Raw genomic sequence first — 12,626 nt, forward strand, 5'->3', positions numbered from 1 at the left:
TTTAAATATAAAAACTGAAAACACGGAACACTAATCATCCTCTACCATCAAAAATGACTGCAGAATGCATCTTGTCTGGTTGGGTGTAGATATTGGCGAATACCAGCAGGAAAAGGGGATACTAACATGAATGAAAGGCTGCATGAAAGGTTTATTTAATGTATATAAAGAAAATATGAAGCCTTTTTATTTATTCTTGATAGTTTCAAGCCAGTGGGGCCAAGTTCATGCTTACAGATGTAATGTTTTGAATATGTTTCTAGCACTATGCTGAATTCATACTGTTTGGACTAATTTAGTAAACATGCTTAATGTACTGTAATAAAATAGATGTATAACATAATTAATTAATGACACACTAACTAAATATGGTCAAGTTTTGTCTTTATTCCACTCATTAGCTTCATTACGTTTTGTGAGATTTGTAATCATTCTGAGTGATTCTTTTTGCAATTGCTTAAATGTTCTTTTTTTTGTATTAAGGTGCTTTCACTTGACCAGTAGCTGCTTTCAGTTTGAGTAGCCAGCCATAGACATGCAATGTAGGCTGGATCATTTTATTAGTAAGCACCATTTAGTGGACAATAGAGTAGTGCCAGAAAATTTGATCCAAACTAGCAGATCACTAGATGGCGCTGGCTCTTACTTTTATAAAGACACTTTGGGTGATCTCGCCTACATTACAGATGTCTATGGCAGGCAACTAGATCTGAAGCGCAGCTTATCAAAAATACTAAAAAAAACATAAACAGAATGTGCATAGGTTTATGTTTGTTTCCTGTTCAGTTGTGACAATCTGAATACATTTCTTGTTTTTATTTCAATATGTTAAGGTCCCATTATTCACATCAGTTGGGTAACTGACAGAACAGTGAAAACCTTTGCATAGTTATTTTACCACGATGTAAAATAAACAATGTAACAAACAAGCTTTATTTTATTTTTATTGCTACATGTTAAGTTTTAATACTGGGCTGTAAATAGATAAATACATTATTTTCTATTTTTACACAACAAACAAGTGATAAATAATATTCCTTATAAAAGTTAACCACTGTATTTTTGCAGTTTTACCATGGTTATACTATTATTACTTAGCAGACACCATTATCCAGGGAGACTTACAATTGTTACAAGATATCACATTATTTTTACATACAATTATATTATTTTTTACATACAATTACCCATTTATACAGTTGGTTTTTACTGGAGCAATCTAGGTAAAGTACCTTGCTCAAGGGTACAGCAGCTGTGTCCCCCACCTGGGATTGAACCCACGACCCTCTAGTCAAGAGTCCAGTGCCCTAACCACTATTCCACACTGCTGTCCTATGCATTTACCCTGGTTTGCCATGTTTTCATTATGCTTTATTACATTGCTTTTATAGTAAACACTTGTAAGGGATACACTGATAAGTTACTGATAAATAGATACAGATTTATCAGTAACTTATCAGCAACTGCTGATAAGTTCCAGCAACTGCTCATGAGCTGTTACCCAGTTCAGAAATGTATGTAAGTTTATAACAAGTATTATGTTAGGATAGTAAGACAACACACAGTTCTCTTTTGAACTTTATAGTAAAGACACAACCAGCTGAAAACCAGTAAAATACCAGCTCTGACCAGCATACACCAGCTGGGTATTGCCAGTTTGGCCAGCCTGTGTGTTACATATTGCAGGTGTAATTTTATTTTTTTGTCCAATCCATGCAATTTTCAGTTGTGCTTCACAGTGTTATACATTTATTAGACTAATTAAATCATTAGGTATCCATGTGGAATATACATTGTAGTTACGTGAGATATTCAAACAGATGTTATAATAATGAAAGCAATTTGAGCTTTTAATTATTTTGCTGATAATCTACTTGCTAGTAAAATATTAATAAAAAAAGAAGAATACAAATAAACAATATATTTGATTCATTTAAAAGTGTTGCCGTATTTCTCTTCGTGCAACACTCATGTCGGATGTATTATCTGTTGATTAGTAGGGTCTAGTCTGCTTTTCCCCGCAAGCGGAAGTTAGAAGGCAGGGGTAAGTTGGCATCATGGTTGTTACCAGGAGGGGAGTATGTGCAGAGTCGTCGAACGTGAATAAAGTATCCGAAAATCGGATTAAGACGGTATGTTTACGCTGCATTGTCTTTCTTATAAAATGCGGGTTTCAACTAATGTTTTATTGCAATACAAATGCAGTATTTTTAATTTTTTGTACAAGGCACATGTGTATCACACGCTGCCACTCTCTGTGTGTGTATGTATATTGATTGTGCTGTCTCTCCTTTTCATAATAAAAATAACAACAGTATTAGAGTCTCATGAGAACTGTTTGCTACACTTGAAGTGCGAGAGGCTGATCAATTTTGTGTTAGTGGGGTTTTAAAAGTACCAAAAAGTTGGTTTGATAATATTTGGATATACACAAGGCCATACACGTGTCGACGCGACACGTTGCATCCATTTGTCATCCCGTCTTTGCAATTCTCATAATATTGCAATTATATATATTTGTGACGCTGAGCTACCGTTATATTAATATATAAACGTATACCAGTATAATTGTTTGCACAAACCTTTGTCAACAAACGCAAGTACGGCGTAAAATAATAAATCAATTTACTGTGAATATTTTTGTAGTTCATGTGGTCAAACCTCAATGTAGAAAATAACCCTTTTTTTGGTTTTGTTTACTAAATCAATTTCACTTCACTTGCTGTTAAACTTTTTGTTTACATGTTTTTTCAACAGTCACAAAAATATTTATTTTCTTATGATACACAAAATATTATTTGCAAAAAAATAGGTTTGACATAAACCCCAGCCCGTTTCCATTAGTCAGTGTGGTGGATGTCCTAAGTGGCCACTAGTTATTGTGAAGGACATTCAAGCAGTGGTTCTCAACGTGGTACGTGAGTAAACACCAGGTACTCTGCAGTTCTTGCAAAAAACAATTTCTACACAATCACACGTTGTGCTACTACAATATGTATTACTAAGCAACAAGCAGCATTAACCACATTATACATAATATATGGATGTAGTCTGCATTTTTCCCTTTTATCTGTTTTCTTTTATTCCCTCCCTTTGATGCAATACAAAGCATCGCCTTCAGAGCCACCATTAACTTAAACAGCGTAATGTGAAACATACATGAAGGCACATTTGTCTTGTCAAAATTGCATACTTCTTTTTTTTAGCATTAAACCGAAATGCACTGCTTTCTAATCTGTGCTAATTCTACTGCTTGTGTTCACTGAGTTTAAGGGGGAAAAAAGTAATCTGGCTGACCCAGCCTTTTCGCTCTGCATAAAAGTTGCGCATTGCATTGAATATGCCTCACTAGGTTGAAATAACTAAATAAAATAAATAAATAAAACATTAAGACCACAGTTTTAGTACTCTACATTTTCAACAATATATGTGCTACATTATTGCCAGGGTTATAGGAATATACATTTTTTTCTATATGTTTTTTGGAGAGGTTAGCTGCATATAGTAACAGAAGTTAATATGAAACAAAAAGAAGCTATATTTGTAGCTTGACTTGTGAATTGTACCTTAGTGTGAATAATCGATTTCAGCACCGTGTTATTATATTAAGCCAGGTTTAATATCTCACAAGACTATATGCCAGAAGCAAATATTATTAACACTACTTCTGGAAATAATGTGTACAGTCTGTTCTTGACACTCTCATATTTAACCAAAACGCTACAAATATCCACTGTGTGCCACCAATCCAATTTCATTTACACATCAGACCACCAGAAGTGGTATGCAACATCCTGTACACTCTCGGTGAGCGTAGTAAGTTGTGTTAGACGTGGATAGATTCATTTGCTACACGAGGCAACGGTTGCAGCACTGGTATTTACATTTACTGCATCCCAGGATGACCCAAGCCCCTGTGCATTATTTGTCCGGAGGTTTTGTGAAACAAAACTCTTATAACCTGCTCAATTGAGATGCCATCTAGCTACAAAGCATTCAGAATTGAAAAAAATAAGCATTTTAAACACAAGAAACAGGATCTTTGCCATCAGCAACTTTCAATGCGCAAAATGCCAACATTCCTTGATGAACTGATAGCGAAGATTCAAGTCCAGGAATGTTATCGTTAGGTACCTTTTATATAAATACTTTCTGTATGTACTTATACATATAACAATTAGTTTAAAAATGCTGTTGTGAAAAAATGTTTAGTCTGTGGTAAAAATCCAAACACCAAGGTGGTCCCTACCTTGAAAAAGTTTGGGAACCACTGCTCTAAAGAGATGGACACTTGCATACACAATGTTGAAATATTAAATTATAGTAACAGAAGGCTCTGTACAAAAAACAGTCCTCTAAATGTTAATGACACTTTAACAAAACCATTCAAAACTCTTTTGGGAGGTGGGATTGTGATTAACAAAAGAGCTGCCACGGCTGTCATTTTGACGGTTTGAGGTTTTCAAATTAAAATTACTCTGCGTGTCTGAAAGTTATGCAGTTGGCCTTTTATAACTTTTCCTAAGTACATCTATTAAATACCCTGACGGCATTTGAAAGGCAGGATCACGAAAAATTAAGGAAGTTATAATCCCACCCACCTAGAACGACCAGAGCAGTCATTTTGACTGCCTTTTACAATACATATTTTTATTTTGAATATAACCTACACTGTTCTATTTTATTTTTATATACAAGCCTGTTGTTACCTCTACTGGACCTGGCAGTCATCAGTTTCTTCGTTTTGAATGCACTGGGGAAAATATCAGTAGGAGAGATTTCATCTTGAAGCTAGCCACAGCGCTTCGGCAGAAACATTTCAATCAGAAAACTGCAAAGAATCTAGGCTGCTGCAGCTCAGCCTAGATTCTGTGCTGCACTGAGTGACACACGCAAGAGAAAACATATGTTACTTTAATTTTTAATTAAAAACTGATTTCGTTTTTACAGTTTTGTATGTACATATACCTGGTTGCACACTAGTTTCTTTTGAAGTGTTTATTATAGTTTTTCAGTTTTTGAAATAGTGCTTTATATGTGGTAAGTTAGAAAATAAACCCTTTTATGTTTCATTGTTCATTTAAATACAGCGTTTCGGCTGTGCAGGTGTTTGATTTGATGTGCCTTGAATAAAACTTTTGAGTTGTATCCGATAGTTTGTCTTTCACTTTATTATTGATGTTTAAAATTTAACCGTCATAATGACTGCTGCCGGTGGCTTTATGTATGAGTATAACCGCGGCGGTTCTAGTGTTAAAACACAACTTCTTTTTGTAATATAACCTTTTTTTTATTTTAACCAGGCTGCCTCCAGAAGTAATACTCCGGCTAGGCAAAGAACAACCAGTAGCAGACAGACCAAAGGAGAGGTATTATCGGAAGCCATCAGCGGTTCTGAGCATGAGGGAGCAGAAGGAAGGGACTCTCAGTCCTCGGAGGTGCAGAGCTCTGCTGTCAAAAGGATGACCAGAAGCAGACAGGCCAGAAGTGCATCTCAACCGGAGTCGATGAATGATGCTGATGTTTCTGAGGCTGAGTCGTGCTGCTCCATAGTATTGGGAGTGCAGTCGCTTCATGATCAACAATTAACACGCAGCCGTAGAAGTAGGGCCCCCTCCCATACTGAAGTAGTGGGCAAGTCACAAGGTGAGGAAGCTGACATCTCTGAAGCAGAGTCATGCTCCTCTTCTGTTTCTGCAGTCCAAGCCACTGATAACCCAAGAGCAACCAGGAGTTTGAGGAGCAGAGCAGTGTCAAAAGCAAAGCCTGGTGCCAAGTCTCAGAACGAGGATACTGAGTTTTCGGAAGCAGAATCCTGCTCCACTGTCACTTCAGATGTCCAGGCCTCACAAAACCAAAGAACAGCCAGAAGTAGGAGAAGCGAAGCCCTATCTCTAAATGCCGAAAAGTCCCCAAATGAGGACACTGAAGTTTCTGAGACAGAGTCTTGGTGCTCTGGTCTTCAAGCGTCTGTTGTACGTCGCACAACAAGAAGCAGGCAAGCGAAAGGCCAGCCTGCCTCCGAGTCCCTCAAGAAAGGAGTAACAGAGGTTGAGAAATGCTCCCTGCCATCACCTTCTAAAGACCCTGAAGTTGCAGTTTGCAGAGAACAGTCCACCAGTAGTCCAAAGTCAACAAGACGTACAAGCAGGAGGAATATATCCCAGTCGCAGCAAGAGGAAGTTATATTGTGCTCCGAATCGGAGTCTGTTGTTTCTAGTGTTGCTGGCAGCCCAACAAGAGGGAGCTGCAGGGTAGAATCCAGGTCGGAGGTGGTATCCGAAACTCCAAGCAGCAGTCACACAGGATCACGGCGCAATCGCCGGGTTGTGTCGCAGCCAGAAACCACTGTAGAAGCTCCTAGTGGCCATGAAGAAATGGAGCTGGAGCTCCCTGTTGCTGCTTCTCCCAGGAAAGAAGAAACAAAACCCAGCGAAGAACGTGAAGAGGACATCCAAAAAACTGCTGATTCAGAAGGTCCTGGTCTTCGCAACTCTGTAACGGTCAGCAAAAACGAGGAGCAGGTTATTTCTGAGCTTGAAACCACAGCGTCTCATGAGAAAGTAGAGGTCAATGATGAAACAATCGTGATTGAACTAGATTGTGAGAGCATAAATATTGAATTGGCGGATGGCAAGAGCAAGCAGGGCAAAGAGAGTGTTTCAGGATACAAGGATGCTGACACTGACAGTGAAGATGAGAACCAGAATCAACGGTGTAGAAATCTGCTGAACTTGGATACAATCAAAGCTTCACCTAAACAACCCCAAGTCATTAATTTGCTGTTCAGCAGCGATGAGGGCAGTGATGGTTCAGACAGGGATGACAGTGAGGAGGAGATGGATGATAATGATGTGATCTGCATCCAAGATGGAGAACCAGGACCATCCAAACCCAGGCCTTCTGAAAAACATTCAACTCAAGAGGACGGGCTGTTTGTAATAGACACGCAACCTGGGTTTGAGCCAAGTAGAAAGTATTATCTAGAAAGTGGAACGAAAGACAGTGAGGAGGAGGAGGAATCTGAAAGTGATAAGGAAGGGGACCAAAGTAAAGAATCCGAAGAGGAATTTATTGATGAAGAGGAAGACGACGAGGAGGCTGAAGTTCTGTATAAAAGAAGAAAACCAGCATTGTAAGTATTGCAGGTTTCTGGTTTGAAGAAAAATGTTTTGAGTTTAAATACAAATTCTTTAAAAACAAGAAATATGTTTAGTTTCCCTATTGTAATTGTTTTTTTTCGTTCCATTAAATTAAAACTTTTTGTAGGCTAATTCTGTTATTCTGATATTGTTACATTTCTTAAAAGGGTATAGAAAAGTACATTCTAATAGAAATTGGTGAGGTCTCTGTCTCCAAAGTATTTCATTGCTGTCTTAAGAATAATTAAGAACACCTGTTCCTCTCCTATTCTAACTGCTGAACTTCTTCCATATATATTTTCATTGATCCAATATAATTTTGTTCATTTTCCAGAAAAGTCCATAAACTGTGTGTAGTAGAATCCTTGAATACAGGGATATAGTGCATTTTTTAATTTCCATATGATGCATGTTGGTCATTGTGGTGTACATTTTCATTATATATTTACAGCTGAGGTGGAGAGTGTGTGTTCCTAACAATTTTTATTGTTCCCCCTTGCAGGATGGAACTTTCTTGCAGCATAGACCCAGGTTTAAATCTGAAAGACATTGGGGGTCTGTACATCAGCTTTGATGCAAAGAAGCACAAAAGTGCCCCAAGTGCTCTTAACAAGCTGAAGGAACAAAAGAATAAAGATGTGGTAAGCTATTCCATCAAGCCCCCAGTAAAGCAATATTCATTTATTAGCCAAGTTGTCTTCACCAAGTCAGATTTTAAATGAGGTTAAATACAATATAGTATTAACATTTTCAAACCCAAGAAACTGCTTTGCATGCATTTCTACTCATTTGAACGTCTAGAAGCCATACGATTACATTTATATTTGAATATTACATTGATATATCTATAGGGTGCTTTAGCAATGTGAAGCTAGGTGACACTCCCTATTTGAGCATCTGTATTTAATCAAAGAACAAACATAATGGATTATGTATAATTGGTGTATTGTTTAATGTTTGGTTAAAACAAACTTGTGGTAGTTAATGAACCGTCCCAGGATATTCAAGTGTACTAATCCCACTGTTGTTTTGTTGCTAGCTGTTGGAGAAGAGTGTGATAACTCCAGATTTTGAGAAGAAGGAATCAGTCCCACCTTACAAGGAGTCTCTCCAGCGACTCAAAATGAAGCGCAGAGTAAGTAAAGTTGCTTTTATTTCTCCAACGGCAAATGTAAAAGAAACAAAATTTAAATGAACCCAAATCAATGTTAAATGATTCTGATAGAAACCATTTTGTTTTCACTGTGTTCGCGAGATGAGGAACATATGTAACTTGTCTACATTTTGTGATGATTAAGTCTGTACTAGGCAATTGAAAAAAAAATAACAACTCTTTATTGGTTTATTGTTCTGTCCTACCCATTATTTTCACCCCTACCCACATATTGTTTCACAAAGAAATGACCTGTGCAGACAGTTTCTCCCAGTACATTTCTAAATGCATACAGGGATGGCAATATGACGGCAATTGCATAACAGTTTGATCCAGTGCAAGTTGTACTATGAGTTTAATCGGACACACCTGAGCTTGTTACCTATTAGGATGGGACAGTATAAAATTTGCACGGTATGATAACCATAAAAAAAAAATACTGTGGTAACCTTACTTACCATGGTTACAATACATCATGCAAGTTATAAAATAAAGGCTTACAAAAAATGAAGACAGACTAATGTGAATCACTTAAATGACTAATTCACAAAAATAAAACAAACAAATCACACTTCCTTTCACAGAATGATTTAAACATTTGGTATTTAGTATTTTATTATGCCAAATAACTTGGTACCTTTTATTTTTTATAAAGACAATCAGAATTTTTAAAAGAACACCCTGAAGTTGTACACCCTGCTATCCTACAACAGTATTAAGATCTATTATTTGCTCAAAGTGACGGTGTTCTGCAGTTTGTTACAACATTTTAATGTTGAAAATGTGTGCTGAGCTGCAAGGTTTGGAGAAGGCATTTCTCTAGAAGCTGTGTGCGACGTCAGAAAGACACCAGCCAAGAGCAGCTGGAGCAGCAAGCTCTGGGTAACAGAACGCAACCATTGAAACGTGTATTTTGTGTCGACAGTTTCCTTCAAAACAATTATCAAAATACAGTATCAGTTCACAAAAAGATCTTCATCAGACACTTCGCTAAGGCTGCAAGTACCATCGCTTGATTTAGCAGAAGCGTGTTTGCAGTTGAAAAATGCGTTAACCGTTGTATAAAGGAATTACGGTAATTGCAGTGTAGAATAAAATAAATGGTATCAATACTGTAATGTAAACCGGTGTACTGACCCATCCCTATTAACCTATACACTGTGGCTAATCAAGCTCGTATTGAAACCTTGAATGGGTGAAACTCCTATGCAGTAGGAGTCTTCTTTCCATCCCTGATTAACCTGAAACAGAAAACTTTGATCTTCATTGCAGAAAACTACTTAACTCATACTTTTGTTGATCAGAAAAAATATAATTTAAATTAATAAATTTATTTTTTGGTCCAGGAATTAACAAGTACCTAACACATGTATAACTTTTTGTATACTTTTAGGAAGAACGTGCCAAGACAACCGGTGATGGCTGGTATAACATGAAGGCTCCTGAAATGACAACTGAATTGAAAAACGATCTGAAAGCCCTGAAGATGAGGTCAGCTATGGATCCAAAGCGTTTTTACAAGAAGAACGACAGAGAAGGCTTTCCTAAGTATTTACAGGTATGTGTGTCACAGGAAAATTCAAAATTCTGTCTTTCATAAAGCAGTGAATCTCAAACTGGGGGTCGTGCACCCAACATGTTCTCAGCAAAAATGTCCTGTACAAAGATATAAACTGTAATGAAACTACTTTCTGCAGTAAAGGTTAATATGAAACTACTAGCAGTACAATATAATATGTTTGACAAGAAAGTGCTTTACTATTTTTATAACATTAAGCTTTAGTGTTAATGTTTTTAAGGCGTGCTATAGTGGTCCTGTGTTTGGGGCCTTCAATTTTAGTTTACTCTTAAACGTTTAACCCTTTGCGGTCCATTTATTAATCGCGCGTCAGGCACGCCAGGTCTAATTAATTTTCACACGCGCAGTTAATTTTATACGCGCTGTTTAAAAGTATTTTTTTTCACAGTCAAATGGGTTTAAATGGCCCTGCATATCAACAAAGCACACACTAGGCATCTCCAGCCCCGCCCCAGCCTTTTGTTTGCTATAGCGTTCAGCTATGTAAGAAATAAATAATAATAACAATAATAGTCGTACATACCGATCGATCATCTCCAGATCACTCGTTTTATCACCAAACTCCTCAATAATGCGATCCAAGTCATTATTTTATTACTATAACATCTGAAAAAAGCTCTGCAAATGTCCATGATAGTCTCAGTGCGCTGACGCACTTAGCCGGCTTGTTTACTATGGACGCCCATTATCTGATACCTGATACCATGTATGACTATTCATGAAATACGCCTTTTTTTTTTTTTTTTTTTTTTTTTCGACTTGTCTCGGCTCCTGTCGCTACCACTCGGCAATTGAATGGTTTTCTCGGCTTTTTCCGGAGAAAAAACGACTAAACACCCGTTTATTGCGTTGCTATAATGATGTCGGACCCAGTCCGACAAAGGACCTGTGAGGAATAATTGCAATGTCGGACCCAGTCCGACAATGGACCGCAAAGGGTTAAATTAATGTGTAATTTAGATATTTTAAACGAATACATTTTTGTTTCTAAATAGGCCTGTTCGAGTGAGGTAAATATTAGCATTGAGAAGTGAACAATTGGAAAACTACAGAAGAAAATATCGATTGAAAGGCTATTGCATTGGATAAACATTAACTGTTGGTCAAGTTTCAGTGTATTCAAATTTTGATCATGTTCCAATCTCTGAAGCATGTCTGCATTTTGAACTTGTTTTCTGCCCCCCTACTGTTCTCAAGGCTAGAAAGATAAGTAGGATTTATTTGTTATATTCTTAAGACTGCAATTCAGGGCTGTCCTCCAAATGCTCTTAATGTTATCTTCTTAGTAATGCCACAATATAATGTTAAGTCAAAGCAGTATGGCATTCAATTCAAGCTTTACTGGATGCTTCATATTTGCACTTAAAGCAGGTGAGTACCACAAACTCAGGTGTAACTAGTGAAGATATTAACTGGCATTACTGTTTTGTAATGGGAGTCTTTTCCATGTGTACGGATGTAAACTGAAGACCCACCTTTAATTCTGTGGAGGCCTGGCAGAGTTTTGCAAAGTGTTAATTCTTTTTTCAGGTTGGTACTGTTGTGGACAGTCCCGTCGATTTCTATCATGCCCGGATTCCCAAGAAACAGAGGAAGAGGACAATAGTGGAGGAACTGATGGCTGATTGTGACTTCAGAAGGTGTGTATTACCTCTGCAGTGCACGGAGACACTGCAGACATGATTCTTCCGAAATGCATTGATTCCTGTGGAAGATTAGATTTCAGTTTAGAATCTGTTGTAGTAAATTGGTTTTCTGCAACCCTGACTCAAAAGAATGGGCGGCTCAAAAGTGACTGATTAATTTGCAGATACGTAAAGCGATGATACATTGCAGGTAGCATCAGAAGACCATGAAGGAAAGATATGGTTAGCACTGTGCATCATACAGTAGATAGCATTATTTGCATAGTAAATATAATCTGGTGTATAATACCCTTAGTGATGTGGCTCATTAACTTTGATCAAAAATATGTCTTTAGTCATCGCAGCAGTATTTGTTTGTAGATTTCAGAATATGTTCTTATGCTGTTATCAATGTTTATTTACTTTTAGTTACAACAAGAAGAAATACAAGCAGATCATGACAGAAAAGGCAGCCCTGGCAGCCGGCAAGAAGAATCGTAAGAAGAATAAATTCAGCAAGAAGAAGAAATAACTAGAATTGAACTGATGACTTTTGTGACTCGGCCACCATGTTGTTTTCTCGACCATAATGAGCCTAGCGATACATTTGGCAGGCAAAGGAAATTACTTATATAAAGGAGTCATTCTTTCTTATTTTTTTTTTAAGAAATGAATCAAGCTATTTAAGGACAGTGCTATGCTTTAAAGTAGGTTGTGTTTGTTATATACTGTATCGTTAGAAATAAAGGCTCACATAATACATAAAGAATACCTTTTTAAAATGTCTATTGTATTAAAATATGTATTTAAAATGTAAACCACATACATGTTTCAATAACTAAATATACATCGGCATTAAAATGTAGTATTTAAAACATTGAGAAACACAAAGTGTTAAACTACTGGAAAAAAGAATCAAGAATTTCATACACAGTTATTTTTTTTTTTAAATATAATCATATACTGGATATGCATGCTGCAAGTTTTAATCATAATTGTACTTGTGTTCTTTAGGATAACATCATTTGAGCCTTCCCAAAAATGTCTGCATTAAGGACAGTACCGGAATGAATGAGAAATATTAATTTCTACAACACAAAAAAACAAGACACGTGCCAAAGTGAAGT

The 12,626-nt window shown here is 36.9% G+C and overlaps 1 protein-coding gene across 1 annotated transcript; it reads left to right on the plus strand.

Annotated features, from left to right (window-relative positions):
• The first annotated feature begins 1,953 nt into the window (after nt 1-1,953).
• Nucleotides 1,954-12,390, plus strand: dnttip2 (deoxynucleotidyltransferase, terminal, interacting protein 2). The gene is made up of 7 exons (XM_034003556.3): nt 1,954-2,132; nt 5,304-7,135; nt 7,645-7,783; nt 8,182-8,277; nt 9,689-9,853; nt 11,405-11,514; nt 11,929-12,390. The coding sequence occupies exons 1-7, from the start codon at nt 2,058-2,060 to the stop codon at nt 12,029-12,031; spliced, it is 2,520 nt and encodes an 839-aa protein (XP_033859447.2). The 5' UTR covers nt 1,954-2,057; the 3' UTR covers nt 12,032-12,390.
• The last annotated feature ends 236 nt before the right edge of the window (nt 12,391-12,626 follow it).

Source organism: Acipenser ruthenus, chromosome 10 (genome assembly GCF_902713425.1).
Source record: "Acipenser ruthenus chromosome 10, fAciRut3.2 maternal haplotype, whole genome shotgun sequence".
NCBI lineage: Eukaryota > Metazoa > Chordata > Actinopteri > Acipenseriformes > Acipenseridae > Acipenser > Acipenser ruthenus.